At 33.6% G+C, this 16,081-nt stretch overlaps 1 protein-coding gene across 4 annotated transcripts; it reads right to left on the bottom strand.

Moving 5' to 3' along the window:
- Positions 1–3,161: 3,161 nt before the first annotated feature.
- Positions 3,162–10,196, bottom strand: LOC105133364 (uncharacterized). Of its 4 annotated transcripts, XM_011037325.1 has the most exons (16): positions 9,826–10,196; positions 9,522–9,683; positions 9,331–9,447; positions 9,160–9,244; positions 8,522–8,630; positions 8,358–8,425; positions 8,108–8,233; positions 7,679–8,030; positions 6,946–7,585; positions 6,411–6,611; positions 6,247–6,307; positions 5,310–5,423; positions 4,499–4,612; positions 4,331–4,420; positions 3,524–3,596; positions 3,162–3,437 (listed from the first exon to the last, which is right to left on the bottom strand). In XM_011037325.1, the coding sequence occupies exons 1-15, from the start codon at positions 9,900–9,902 to the stop codon at positions 3,570–3,572; spliced, it is 2,343 nt and encodes a 780-aa protein (XP_011035627.1). In that variant the 5' UTR covers positions 9,903–10,196; the 3' UTR covers positions 3,162–3,437; positions 3,524–3,569. The 4 variants fall into 4 exon arrangements, with proteins under 4 accessions (XP_011035627.1, XP_011035625.1, XP_011035624.1 ...); XM_011037323.1 differs by having other exon boundaries at positions 3,162–3,407; positions 6,946–8,030; XM_011037322.1 differs by having other exon boundaries at positions 6,946–8,030.
- Between the last annotated feature and the right edge of the window lie 5,885 nt (positions 10,197–16,081).

Here is a 16,081-nt window from a genome sequence, read left to right on the forward strand (position 1 = left end):
TTATTATTATTATTATTATTATTATTATTATTATTATTATTATTATTATTAGTGTTACTTTTGTTGTTGTTATTATATTATTGTTATCTATAATCTATACGATTAACCTCTTTGTGGTTCGACTCCTGTCTTGTCGAGTTATTTATTACTTCGACACTCATGCATTTCGAAGAAGATATCAATCTTTTGGTTGTGTCACTAGTCAAATTAAGCATTTTTTAGTATTAATATTTGTATAAATAAATCCATATTTTCAAAAATTTGCACTTCTAAAGACTTAAGAAATCTTTTAAGCAAAAAAAAATACACGGCACCTACTAAAGCTTGTGCTAATCTACTTTTTCATGTTGTTGTCCTGATTTGGTAGCCTCTCTTATACGATCAGGGTCTTAAACATCATTAACATTTCAAACATTCTAAGAATTTCATTCCAATTCTTATTTAACTAATATTCTTTAACCAATAACAAGAAAATCCTTAAAATTATATACACATGCACACTTTTTATATTCATACTTATTCTTATAGGTTCAATTGTTAAAACCCTCAGTTTAATAACAATTTTAAGAACATATAAAGCAAACTTTGGATCCTCTCCCCCTCCTTACAAGAACTTTTAACCAGACCTATCTCTTAATTATCATAAGTTCCTTTCTAAATTATATGAAATTCCCCTTTAACATAGGCTCAAAATATATCTTTTAACACAATTCTTTATATCAGTTTAAATTAAAAAAATACAAACCCCACTTTTACTATTGTGTGGCCAAAACCACCACCGAAAAGGGGACATGAATTTCTTCTAAATTTTTCTTTTAAATTCTTATTACTCAACCTTAAACATTTCACTTAACACAACTCAACCCAATTTTCATAGAAACTAAGTCAACAAAGTCCATTCCTTTTTTATTTGTTTAAGCCGAGACTCCCTACCAAGAAAAACTTTTTTTTTTTTCTAATTCTCATGCAATTTAATTTCATGCCCAATAATTAGACACATTATATAACATAATCAAACATCTATTCCATGTCAATTTGAATTAATAAATTCAAACCCTCCTACACTAAGTTGGTTGAATGTCACACATAAAAGAGGCATGGATTTTTCTTTAAAATTTCTTTTCAACTCCAAATTAGCTATTCATTTTATACTTAACCTAACTACAACTTAATTCAAATCTCATAACAATTAAATCAACCAAACCCATTCTTTGTATATATACATACCTAGGCTGAAACTTCACACCAAAGGAAGGACACGATTTTCTTCATATTTTCCACAATTCTCATGTTACCCATTAGTTTTTCATATCTAAGAACATAATTCTAAAAAAGCAAATTACCATTACAAACAATCCAACCTATATAACCCAACATTCCATAATATACACACAACACAATAAACTTTAAAACACATTAGAATTGAAATGAATCATGATAAGAGTGGCTCTTACCTCCTAATAATAAGAAATCAAAAAGAAATTGCAAGGAAAAAAAATCTAATTTTCTTCACCTTAAAACTCCTTTCTAAACTTTACAAATCTTCTCTTAATTCATCAAAAACTCCTTTTAATTCATTTATCTGGTTCTAATTTTCAACTTAACTAGCTCATCATTGTGAAATAATTAGGCTCATGTTTTAGATGAATTAAATCTCTCTTGCATATAGATTAAATTGATTAAGGTTTAATCATTGTTTGTTAAAAATGATGAATTTAAGTTGGGAGATTATTGAGACACCTTTATCCACTTTGATTTTAGAGGATGAAAAAATTTATTATGACGGCGACTATGTACTTAGTGGAAATGACCATCTATTGAAATATCTAGTTAGTGACTTTCTCTACATACCACTCTACAAGATCAAATATCCTTATTTCCATGTTAATAATAGAGATCATGTTTGATTTATGCTTTGTTTTGTATTAAAATCTTTACTTTTCTAATATTTAAGTATTTTATTTATATTAAATTACTTTTAAGTCAATGTTGTGTTTAATATTAACTCTTAACTATTTAGGAATGTTTTAAATTTTAAAATTATATTTAGATGTATATGTTTGTATTATATAATTTAAAGTTAGTTTATTTTTATATCGAACTAGGTATTTTTATGCTTCTTGATTATAAAGTAAATTTTTCAGACTTTTAGTGCTAGATTGCACGAAGCATTCAAGATTGGAGATGCTCTTGGCACTGTGTTGAAAAGGGGATTAAATGATATAAATGTTGTATCTATTGTCATGTAAATGTTTAATTTCCTCACTATAATCCTCTCGAACAATCAGGACACTGCATTTATTCACATGCATTTCCAGTAACTTTACAGCACTTTGTCCATTATTATTCCACTCATAACTACGCATTGCCCGCTTTTCTTCCCTCCACAGACCTTCGATCCAAACAAATTTACATTAACAATGCTTTGAATCCATGCTTCACCAACAAGTTTCAACTTCCCGTTTCTTTTTTTAGCTGCAGTGTTTCTTCTTGCTTTGCAGCTCCTGCACATTCATACACTAACATATACTTATAACTGTTCTTTTCATTTCATCTTATTTCACATCATCTTATTCACAATTTACAATTGTAAATAACAACACACTCCCATATGGAGGTTTATTCACCGACTAGTATGGAGGGATGAGATCTACAGCTACCATAAACCCCTCCTTGGGAGCACGAAACTAATCTTCCTTCTAACATTTGATTCAAACACGTGTTCAGTGAAATCACACGAACTTCACTTTACTCTAAATTGCCTCGCATCATTGCTTGAATCGGAACTCAAGAAACATTATAGAAGAAAAAAATTGTTTCGAGCTGAGCACCACCAAATTCGTTTCCATCATCAGCTGGCATTGATAAAGAGCCAAAGCCTATGTGAGCTCGCACCCATTTAAGAGGGCACCTTGTAGTAACTATTAAACAATAATTCATTTGGTCAATACCTTACCAGCCCTTGACATATGAGGAATATCGCGAGTGAAGAGCCATCTGAGTCGACATCACAGCCTTCTAGCCCTGTGCTAAAGCAAAAGGGGCCTCCTAAATGAAAAATGAAAAAAGACTGGTCGGAAAAGAACGCATTGTTTTTTTTTGGACCGCAATTACAATGGGAAGGCATCCCGAAACATGGTGAGAATCTTCCTTGCTGACTGTCTTTTTGTATAAGCAGAGAAGAGGAGGGTAGAATTAAAAGGAAAACATGCAGACTTGTATTAGTACGCTACTGGGGCACAATATTTTACATTTTTGCACATAAATTGTTATACATTTCCACAATTTGCTGGTGAGAAGAAATCAGTAAGTGTAGATCTCCAGAAGTTAGTCACACCTGCTTCAAATTAGGCCTGGAGACGCGCACCAAATGTTGAACCTTTGCCTCATAAACAATGGTGAACTTTCTGGTCCAATGGAAGCAAACATTGCAGAACCTAAGAAAATGCATGAATATTGATTGAATAAATTCTGAAATTGGGATGATTGTATGAGAAAGTTGAAATAAGGTACAAGTTAATACCATCAGGCTGAGCTGTACATATTGCACAAAGGGGAAACATGGGGGTTTAACCTTCTATAGCATATGTCTGGACCTGCAATCCATATAAAAACGATAAAACAAAAATAAGAACTGAGGGGCAAGGCAATAGCAGGGAAAGGAACCAATGGACATGAACATTCCAAGGCACCAGACAAACCACCAACTTTGCATTGAGTGAAGTCACTTGTATCATTTATTCTACAGAAAAACACTAGAGAAACCAAGGCTAGCTCAATAGGCACTAACAATATCATCCAAATAGAACTAGTTGACCAAGCACATTTTCCACTGCATGGCAACCCTTGTTCCTATTTCCATGAGGTAAACAATGATGTCCGAGCAGGACAACATGAACCACCCAGATCTTTTGGGAAAAGCTCAAGCAGCTACCTAAACCCAATCCCAATTTGCATTAAAATGATGTCTAATGGTAAAAACTCCAGATTAGTCATTAGATACTTGATAGACCAGATATCATACCAAATCTCAGAGCTGCTGAAAATAAGTGCACAGGGAAAAAAAAAAAAGGCAAAATGCTCCAAAGGATTGATAACCCCTTTGTTAATTTCCATGATTAACAGATTTCTTTTTACATCCTCTTGTCGCTTTTTACATTTGACATGACATAAAAGTGCTTTCTTTTTATTCGATGTGCAACTGCACTAGTGCTCGTTTCTGTGATCCAGATAAGATTTATAAATGGAAGCATGCATAAAATAAGGTAACTGAACACTGGCATCTTTTAATCAATAAAAAAATATATAGCAACCTTTCATTTTATTCTACCTCAGTCAAGTTCTCTTCAGGAAAGTGATTTGGTCTGGTACAATTAACACCATGGACACCATCATACTTGAGGACTCTAAGTTTCCCTTCCTGTAGTTTACCGAAAACTGTTATGCAGTTCAAAAGTATAGATTAATAAGATGAACATGATCAGAGAAAAGTGCACACCTTGGTTCCATAGACAAGACCTCCTCCGGCAAAGGGATGAAAACAAGCAACATTGACCTCATCCTCTGCACTAGGAAGCACTCTCACAATTTCCATATCCGAAACTCTGTAAACCTAATTGACAGAAACAGAGGACTAGAGTTACAGGACTGACATGCCAAATTCCAGAGACAGTTACAGTATGAAATATAGGTAGGATACAAACCCTTGCTGCTAAACATAATAAGTTCACCATTTATGTTTTTTTCCAAATAATATTTCTTTTCCAGAATAAAAACCATCATTTCAATAATAGTGACAATTACAACAGTGACTCTGGGTATTAATTGGGAAGTATATATAACCCATTGGCCATAACATCTTTGCACATTTACGCTCAAAGAAACCTTTTTCCAGTAGTACAAACTCCAAGTTTCCGTCTAGTATTAGCACAATCACCTGGAGACTTTTCTATTCAAAATTCATTGCTTCATCAATCATATAGAAAAACTATCTCACTCAATTCACTGTCAGCACATCACAAACTATGTTTGCTAGAGCAACAATTTTCTGCATCATAGGAAAGCCACCTCAATTAATTCCACTCTTGCCCGTGCAACAATTGTGAAAGCATGACAACGTTAGCAAATAAAGCAGAGAGATGGATTGTTTTTACATGAATGAAGCATAAATCCATACGGGAAATGACCCCTTACACAAAATAACAAAATGACACCTTATCACAAAATAACAATCACCCAACAGAAAATTCTCAAGTAAAAGGGAATCAAGAATAAGAACAAAAGGCAGGAAAAGAAAATGAACTTTATACCTCCAGAACTGTATAAATAGGTGTTGTTGTTTCCCCATCAATGACAATGCTTTTTAGAAGGGAGCCATGACGTCGACCATAAGCCAGTAATATGTGCTCCGACATTGGTGAGAACTGCACATGGCATCAAATACAAAGCACAGTAACATCAACCAACAAGGAAATGTCAATGAACAAGCAAAACATCTATGACCTTCACCATCTACACCAACATAATTAGAAATCCATACAAATACGATAAACATATTCAAACTGATATTTAAAAGAAAAGAAAAAAAGTATACGAGGACCAGATATTCTAGTATTTGCAACTTAAGTATCTTAAAAATATTATATCTGAATCACAACATCTATATCTCAGAGCATCATGTCTGAAGGGTTCTCTTTCTTCCTTTATCAGGAAAAAAAAAAAAGAGCAATTGAGGATCTCAGAAGTCTAGAACACTAAATGAGTCCTCTCAGGGATTCCAAACCCCAAAGAAACTAATGACAACAATGACAAAAAGGATGTTGCCATAAATAATAGACCATGAATTGCAGTTCCAAAGCCCTTTTGTTACCAGTTTGGCCAAATGCACTTAACACCACAAGGAAGAGCACACAATGAATTACAATTCAAAAGTCCTCCTTTTGTTGCCAGTTTAGCCAAATGTGCTTAATACCACAAAGAAGAGCATCAGCATATCCTTTACAAGCTAAATGCAATTGAATGTTGAGAATTCACATGAAAAATGGAGGGAGAACTAACAAGCAGTCAACCAGCAGAGTACAGGTAAGTTTTGACCTTATTATGCTAACTATATGATAACCCATCAATAGGCCAAAAGATTTTGCATCTCCATGCAAAGACAAAGGCCTGCTTGTAATAGAAGTAGACCTGTAAATATGAAAACAGATACATCATACATGTTCCTTTCATCTAAGAAAGATAACTGACCTGGATTGAAGTCAAACAATGAGCAGCTCTAATTGCACGTGACACAAGCACTGAACCAAAGCTGTATAAACAGAAGAGCCACTTTGATTGATAAGACAATCATTCATCTGGATTAAAGAACAAGAAAGAATCAAGTGCATTGTAAAAGTTAGATAGAATTTTACGTTGCCTCCTCCAGGGAATATATGCGAAGCTCATACACTACTTGGTGTGCTGATATTGGGTGTCTAGTGGGGGAAGTAGCAGCCCCAGCATCTTGATGGACTAGTGTTTGTAAACCGGGATCAGCTTCCATATGGGGCAGCATACAAGCAACACAGGCAGCTAAATATCTTCCGCATGGTGAGAAATGAGCGCCCATTTCACTGAAAAAACAATAGCAGCCAGAGAGACACAAAGTGAACATTGAAAGGTCAGCCAAAATATATTAATAAAATGCAAATCCAAAAGATGACCAAGCTGTCCACTATGACTTAAGAAAAAATTTAAGAAGTGATGTGGTTATAATATAGAGTTCACTGATATTAAAGCAGAGCAATAAAAACACCTCATCCTTGCTGGAGCAAGCAAAGAATATACTAAAAAATCAACAAATTAATGCTATCTTTTTGGTCAAAACAATTTAAATTCTATCATGCTGATTAATTAAGTAAACACCAAATTTGATAGGAAAAAGAAAAATTACAGCCTTTAGCATACCTACAAAGGACAGCATGAGGTATAGTTAAGCGACATTTGTCAGCATTGAGTGGAGCACAAGGATGTTTTATGTCATGAGACCACACTCTAAGCTTTACAGTGCATGGTAACTCTGCAGCAGCTGCAGCTTCCAATGATGCAGCAATCTCAGACTGGATTCTATTAAATATGGGCTGATTATCACTACCTTCATGTCGCATATTAATGGGAGCCATAATTTCCCCGGGTTCAGGCACAAAGAACCGGGAGCGTGAAATGCGATGCTGAGAGCCAGATCTCCCAGAGACCCCGGAGATGCTGGTGCTGCCAGGCATTGCCAAAGAAGCCACTGCAGCTTCCACATTCTGAGTAGATAGATAAGATGTCAGTGAGGAAGGACCAATATACTGGGCTGAACGTTCACGACTACCACTACTAAGAGGAACTGTCGAGGGTCCACCAGCTTGGCTCTGACCCATTAACCATCCCTGCAAAAAGGGTAACTCCCAGCACGTGGAGTCTCTAGAGGGTAGAATCTGCTGAAGTTGCCCAAAATCAGTGGACTGCTGCCTAATTGAAGTATTTGCAGGTACTCCATCCATTGCACTATTACCAACACCAAGTGTCTCTAGATGAGCTGATTTTCCTTGAGGGTTCCCCCCTACAGGCGGCATTTCATCAGTCTCCATCGCATCTTCTCTGGTGTTAGAAACTCCACCTCCCATTCCAGAAGGGAAAGAATTATTTACTATACCTTCTGCACTGGTATATGAACTAGAAGGGACTGCAGGAAATGTCTCCATGGGAGACACTAAGGGAACATATCTGTCTGTTGCATTTGTATCCATTTGACGCTGCATTGAAGTAGAGGACTCCACTTGCATTGTACTTGAAGTGACAAGCCTATTAGCACCTATTCTACTATCATCTAAAGAAAATGAAGGCACGGACAAGAAAGGCAAGGGCACAAGTGGTAGTTCAGAAGCCAAGCTAACACAATCACCAGACTGACCATTTGTGACAAAAACAGCAGGAGGAGGATATCTCAGGTAACCTGCAGATGTTGCCCGTGTCATAGAAGAATCTGAAGAGTCAAGATCATTGACCTGCATATCAGTCCAAAAATGTAATCTACACAATAGCATGAGTAAGTAATCAAATAAATGACCTTTGGGTTATTCACCTCAGCAGTCAAGAGAAATGGAGCACCGTGTGGGTGAAAATGCACTGCTCGAAGAGAGCGCCTAGTCTTCAATACAATAGTTGGTGAAGATGCCTCCCCTCTCTTATTGTAGTGCCATATGTACAACTGACACATGAGATTAAATGCCAATGCTATGTTAAACTGTATATTCAATGCAACGCATGCCTTTCAAGTAATGTGAAGAAAAAAGCTTGTGCAAGTTGAGCAATATTAAAGTAATATTCAATACCTTGTGACCTGATGCAACAGCAAGCAATTCTCCTTCTGCATGGAAAGCAATGGAAGCAATAGGACGATCTGTGAGGGGAAACACATTCACCAGGTCATACGCGCTTAACAACTACAGAAAAAGAAAACTGCATAAAAATAATCAATGTGTAGAACTGAACTTACAGAAATCACGGGATCCTATACACTCTGATGTGTTTGCATCCCATAAGCGAACTTCATGATCCAAGCTTCCACTTGCAAGAATTTCTGGTTGCAGTGGGTGGAACCTGACCTATAAAATTAGGGTCTTTAATATGGAAAAGATAACTTAAAGGTTGTTCATTTTCAAGAAAAGGCACTTGATTTGAGCTGAAAAGCAGGGTTAATAGCTTTAAATGGGGAGAAAAGGAAAGAGAAGGGAGATCAACACAAAACTGTGATTGTACATGAAAGATAATGGGAAATAGTTGTAAAACAGAAAGGAAAGGGAAGCAGTCGCCCTTGAGAAAATGCAGTTTTTGTAATTGATAAATTGTAGACAGGTAGACTGCTATAGTACTAAATGAGTATACCGCAGAAAGAAGTTATAATGCCCTAACCGAAAAAATCAGCATGTTCACTGAATATATTCTATTCCCATAACTTTTTAGGAAGAAATCTCAGTGGAGCAGGATTAAAAAAAGAGAGTTAGAATTTAAAATTTGAGTCTATGCCAAATAATTGCGTCAAATTTATCCATTATCCATTTATACATAGCTGGCCAGAATTACAAAAGATCAAGAAAATTAGCGATCCTTGCAAAAAACCAAATTCCAACCTACCACCCAAGGCGTCCTCCGATGACCCATCAACACCTTTAAGCAGATTCCAGTTTGGCAATCGATTATCTTCACTGTGTGATCACCACTGCATAAAAGAAGAGAGAGAGAAGTGAGTATAACTTCCAGTTGGTGCAGGCATGACCAGGAAAAGACCAGAGTAGGAAGACTTGCTGCGTAGAAGCTAGTGTTTTTCCATCAGGACTAAATGCTGCTGCTATAGTCGACCTCGGAGGAGGCACCAGTGGGCAATACTGTGCCGATAGATGCCGCAACGACTCAGCCTCAGCCCTAAATCATAAGCTAACAAACTCAGAACACGAAGCAAGTAGCCCACAAAGAGAGCTTAAAAGCAGAGCAATTACCATGAAATAAGACCGCGTTTCGCATCTCTAGCTGGTTCAGTTTTCGGCACCGATGAAGAATTATAATTCCATTGCGAAGCTTCTCCCCACCGCCTTTTTGGCGTGTGTTTAGTTATAGGACAAATCTCTCTCTGCACTAACAAACACAAGGCGTTTCTACCACTGAAACATATAAGAAAAAATCAGAACCAAAATATAATCAATTTTCAGTAAATTCTAGCTAGCTCTCTCGTAAAGAGTCAAAATTAACCACTCGATATGAATCTGTGAATAGAAATAAGAGTTTTTTAATCAGAAATTAAACCTAAGAAGAGGAGGATTGGAAGAGACGGGAGGATTGAGGGGAGGATTTCGATCCAGCGGCAAGGAAACTGGGGTCATTTCCTTGTTTGCGCAATGAAGGGTTCATATGGAGAGGGGATTTCGAATGAAGCAGCTGCAATGGTGTTGAGGAGAAACCCTAATTCATTGATTGATAGATTTGAATTTGAATTTGCTGTGGGGGAGTGAAAGAGGGAGGGTAATGTTATGGGTGTTGGATTTTATTTTTGGACATAACCTAGCAAGAGAAGAGAGAGGAGGAAGGCGAATAGTAAAATGTGTGCGCCTATGGCCTCAGAGAGAGAGAGAGAGAGAGAGAGAGAGAGATCTTAAAATAACAGGAAAAATCTCACAGATCCCCGTTGAAACTACTACTTATTCAAGTGTCTGTAAGGGATAACTAGCTCCCTAACGGACACTATCTCACTCTTGATATTAGTTAGGATTCAGAGCTTAAAAGGTATAATAAATAAAATTTTGATTTGGTACACATACCAACTCCATCGAAAATCTACTTGTAAAGGAAATTACGATAACAATTATATTTTAAAATATTTTTTATTTAAAAATATATTAAAATATTTTTTTTATCAAACAATTTAAAAATATTAATTTAAAGTAAAACAAATAAAAAAAAAATTAAATTTTTTTAAAAGAACTTTTGAAACATTAAAACAAACGAGCTCTAAAACTTATAGTGAAGTTATTGTATACCTATTCACATGTTACTATTCACTATAATAGTATAATTACTATATTGCTTTTTATTATTTAATTTTTTAACTTGGCTTTATGGTCTTTTCACCATGATTTAAATGTATTTTTTTTAATCATGTAGGGTTACAATAGTAATTTTGTTTTTAAATACATAATAAAATTACTCATATAACCCTAGAATAAAATAATCAAATGCCTACTCTTCAAAGGTATTTTTTATTTTTATTTTTTTAGAATAGTATGATTATTTTGATACCATTAACGATAACCAATTAAACTCTCATTCAAAGGCTTTTTTTATCATTTTACTTTGCTTTTGATATAAATTTCAAGGATGCTAAGAAAAAACATGTCAGCACATGCTCCGCATGCACTATTGTGTGGATAGCCCCTATACCATTCAAGCAACATGTAATGGGCTATCCAACCACCAAACATGGCAATATAGTGTAACTTTTGGAAAGTCTCAGCATCCCTAACTCGATGAGGCAACGTATATACCACCATTCACAGCGGTATGGCACTACGCAATTATTTTTTTCCTCTTCTTCTCTCTCTCCCCACCTAGATTTTCATGTCAACTTCTTTAAAATTCAAAAACAACCTTTTAGTTTATTGGTTCTTCATATTTGGTCCCTTTCTCTTTTTATTATAATTTTTCTTAGCTTGAAAAATCTATAAAATTAGTGTGTTTTTTTAATTTCATCCTCTATATGTTTTAATCTTTTTTCTTTTTTTTCTTTTGCAAGTTTTTTATCAATATTTTTTCAACGATTTCATCCTTTAAAATTAAAGTGGACAACATCTAAGCTTATTGATTGAACTTAGATCCATGATTTAACAAAGTTGCATGTTTTTTATATTATATCATGTTTAGAATGTTCATTTGGGTTTACTTGGTTTTTCCTTCTTCTTGTTTAAGCCGATGTTTTCTGTTTTTATTTTATTTTATTTTTTTGTGGTTTTCCTTCAATTCGGTTAGCATTGAATTATTTAATAATCATAATAAGCTTAGATGTAGTTCTTTTTTATCTTTTTTCCATTGCTTGTTTTGTCAATTTATTTATTCTTGTTGTTTTTTTTTGTATTATTTAAATTATTACTTGAAACATGAAATTTTTTTAGCTTATCACCTTTTAAACATAAAAAAATTTTGTTTGACCATAGCAAATTGCAAGCAACATAACTAGTACATAACTAATTGTAATTGTCAGAGAGAGATGGTTCACTTTATAACATAAAGCACTCTAATTTGAAGCAGCGTTTTTTTTATATACCAGAATAGAATAGAACAAGAAAAACCAATATAAGAGAATAAAACAAGAATAGAATAGAACAAGTGATTAGTACTTAAAAGTGCTTTTTTATCAAGGTTTTATATCATTATTTTGCACTTGAAATATCAATAACTCGTTAACTAAAGCATGTTTTATAATAACTTATCTAATAATATAAGATACCTTTAATTTATAGTAAATGTTCATTTTAAATGTAGGCCTATCACATAAATGAAAGGATTGATTGATGAGTTTAAGAACTAAAATTGAAAGGACAAAAAGATGACCAAACTTAGAAAAGATATGTCAGTGTAGTCCAAACCGAAATACTATTCGGTAATTGGGTCATATTTGCAGCTGTAGATCTCGGATTTAGGTCTACTTTATATGGATGGAAAGGTAAGATATAGGCCTACAACTTTCATACGGAGCTCAAGATTTAATAAGGTCATTTTCAAGTCCAAATTGTAGCAACAACAAAGAAGTCTGAATCTATCCTACAACCAGAACACTGTTCAGTATTTGACCCATATCTGGAGTTTTAGAAGTCCAAATGACCTTCATATTTTTTTCCTGAAATGCTGAGATAATTTCCTACAACTTTCATGTTTTAAGTGGTTTCAATTCAGATGTTATCAATGACATTTTGGGTAAACAATAGAAGATAAGGATTGTCATCAAGTCAAGAGTTAGCCACCCACTCATCAATTAGTTATCAAATCAATAGTTCCTAATTTTGCTTGTAAAAGGAGGCCTTTGCCATGTATTTAGGCATCTTGGTATCCAGATCAAAATCATGCTCTTGCTTTCTCTCTTTGTATTTTTTTAATGCTTAAGTTTTGTTTTCATTAATATCTTGTTCATGCCTTTCATTTCCTTTCCTTTACTTAGTTAACTTTTTATCTTATTTATGCTCTTATCTTGTTTATTTATGTTTCTTTCTTTCATTATGTTAAGCTAAGTTTATTATGTCAAGGTGAAAAGGTTACACTAATGGTGTAAGAATAAGTATAGTATAAACTTAATATGGACTTTAATGTTCAATACTAACATATTTTATATTTGTTATCTTGTTCACTCTTTAATAATTTGCTTGTTAAATAACTAATATATATTTATGTTGTATAACACTTGGTATAACAAATGCTTGGCACTTTCATAGCCTATACTGTATGATAACCGACACTTGTACTGTGAAAGGAACTTGATTTGTTGTTAACATAAGTTATAATCATGAATGTCTGACAACATTTACAAGTATTAGCATTAATCGAATAAGATAAGTAATGTAATCATGTTAACAATTTATAATCTGATTGGAACCTCCTTTATGTGTGGTTTCTAATTGAATAATAATAGTTTATACTATACTTGTTTGGCATATCATTAATAGATTCTCTAACCTTGATATTTGTTGTACATTGTTTAATCCTTTATTTAATCTTCCATCTTAAAGTTCTCATCAACTTTCTTTTCTTCTTTTTCTTCTTCTTTTATTACTACTACTACTACTACTATTATTATTAGTACTACTATTATGATTACTATTATTAATATTATTGTTGTTGTTGTTATATTATTGTTGTTTATAATTTATACAATTAACCTCCCTATGGTTCGACCCCGGTCTTGCTGGGTTATTTATTATTTGGACACTCCTGCACTTGGGAGAAGACATTAATCTTTTGGTTATGTCATATAAGTTTTTGTACAAATTATAGTATTTATTTTATTTTTACTTTTCACTTTTCTTGTAGATAACTCTGTTTCTTTTCTTTTGTTTCTTCTTCTTTTGTTTTCTTCTTCCTTTTATTATATTCCTACATGTCCATAAGAAAGTGGTAGACTTTGTAGGGTATCCTCATCATTTTCAGAAAATATGGTTGAAGAAAATAACCAATCACTTCATAATGAGAATAATCGTGTTAGAATACTTAGAGACCACATGAATCCCACAAGAACAAGTGCATTATCATGCATAGTTTTTCCTCTTGATGCATCTCATTTTAATTTTAAGTCAGACATTATTTAACTTTTACCTTCTTTTCATAGCTTAGATTTAGAAAATCCATACTTGCATTTAAAGGAATTTGAGGAGGTCTATAACACATATAATGACTCAAATTGTAGCATAAACACCATTAGATTAAAGCTTTTTCCTTTTTTTATTAAAAGATAAAGCTAAAACATGACTATAAAATTTCAGACCTAGATCCATTTGTGCTTGGGATGAAATGCAACAACATTTTTTAAAGAAGTTTTTCCCTTCTCAATGAAAAAACTCTTTCAAAAGACAAATCACCACTTTCACTCAAAAATTAAGAGAAACATTTTACCAATGTTGGGATACATATCAAAACTTTCTTAATACTTGCCCTCATTATGGTTTTGAAACATGAAGATTAGTTTCATAATTTTATGAAGGGTTAATACCTATAGATAAGCAAATGGTTGAATTGATATGCAATGAAACTTTTGAAGATAAAGACCCTAATGAAGTAATTGAGCATTTCGACTTGTTAGCTGAAAATGCTCAAAATTAGGACATTGTAGGTACTTATGAGGCACCGAGTAAAACTCAACCTCATACATCTAGTAGAGGTATGTACAATGTTAGGGAAAATTATGACCTCCAAGCCAAGTTTCCATCTTTAGGTAGAAAATTTGAGGCACTAGAATTGAAAAGGAGTGGTCAATTAAAATATGTTCAATACATTATGTGTCAAATCTGTGAAACTGATGAATATTCAACCAATGATTGTCCAACCTTGCCTTCTTTTAAGGAATGTCTCCATGAACAAGCTCATACTTTAAACAGTTTTCAAAGGCCCAATCATAACCTATACTCGCAAACATACAATCCTAGTTGAAGAAATCACCTAAATTTCAATTGGAAGAGTGATAATAACAATGCATAAACTTCATAACCATTGTTTCAAGCATACTATAATTTCCAAAATTCTCATTATTATGCATCTCCTTAAACTCCACCTCCTAGAAGAAATCTTGAGGAAACATTGCATGCATTCATTGAAAAGCAAGAGACAATATGATTAACACTTAAAAGTGCATTTTTATCAAGGTTTTATATCATCATTTTGCACTAACATATCTAATGATATAAGATACCTTTAATTTATGGTAAATGTTTATTTTAAATGCAGGCCTATCACATAAATGAAAGGATTGATTGATGAATTTAAGAACTGAAATTAAAAGGCCAAATAGATGGCTAAACTCTGAAAAGAGATGCTGGTGTAGTCCAAACCAGAACACTGTTTAGTAATTCAGTCATATCTAGAGCTGTAGATCTCAGATTTAGGTCTACTTTATATGGATGGAAAGGTAAGACATAGGCCTACAACTTTCATATAGAGCCTAAGACTTAAAAAGGTCATTTTCAAGTCCAAATTGGAGCAACAACAAAGAGGTCCGAATATGTCCTCCAAATCGAGCACTGTTCAGTGTTTGACCCATATCTAGAGTTCTAGAAGTCTAAATGATCTGAATGTTTTACACAAGACAACTAAGATGATTGCCTACAACTTTCATGTTTTCAAGTGGTTCCAATTTTGACGTTATCAATGACGTTTTGGGCAGACAAGAGAAGCTAAGGATTGTCACCAAGTCAAGAGTTGGTCACCCACTCATTAATTAGTCATCAAATCAATAGTTCCTAATTTTGGCCTATAAAAGGAGGCATTTGCCATGCATTTAGGCATCTTGGTTTCCAGATCAAGATCATGCTATTGCTTTCTCTCTTTGTATTTTTTGTAATGTTTATGCTTTGCTTTCATTAATATCAAGTTTATGCCTTTCATTTCCTTTCCTTTACTTAGTTAACTTTTATCTTATTTATGTTCTTATTTTGTTTATTTATTTTTCTTTCTTTCATTATGTCTAGCTAAGTTTATTAGGTCAAGGTGAAAAGGTTACACTAATGGTGTAAGAATAAGTATAGTGTAAACTTAATATGGACTTTAATGTTTGATACTAACATGTTTTGTATTTGTTATCTTGTTCACTCTTTAATACTTTGCTTGTTAAATGACTAATCTTGATTTATGTTGTATAACACTTGGTACAACAAATGCTTGGCACTTTCATAGCCCATACTTAGTACAACAAATGCTTGGCACTTTCATAACCCATACTATATGGTATAACCGACACCTAATATATGAAGAAAACTTGATTTGTTGTTAACATAAGTTATTATCATGAATGTTTAACGAGATTTACAAG

Source organism: Populus euphratica, unplaced genomic scaffold (genome assembly GCF_000495115.2).
Source record: "Populus euphratica unplaced genomic scaffold, PopEup_1.0 scaffold33.1, whole genome shotgun sequence".
Lineage (NCBI taxonomy): Eukaryota > Viridiplantae > Streptophyta > Magnoliopsida > Malpighiales > Salicaceae > Populus > Populus euphratica.

Coding starts and splice junctions, on each gene's coding strand:
- LOC105133364 (XM_011037323.1), bottom strand. CDS start 9,902: ATGACCCCAGTTTCCTTGCCGCTGGATCGAAATCCTCCCCTCAATCCT. Junction 6,612..6,945: donor CCTCATGCTGTCCTTTGTAG/GTATGCTAAAGG, acceptor TTGTTTTTTCAG/TGAAATGGGCGCTCATTTCT. Junction 4,421..4,498: donor GTCTTGTCTATGGAACCAAG/GTGTGCACTTTT, acceptor GGTAAACTACAG/GAAGGGAAACTTAGAGTCCT.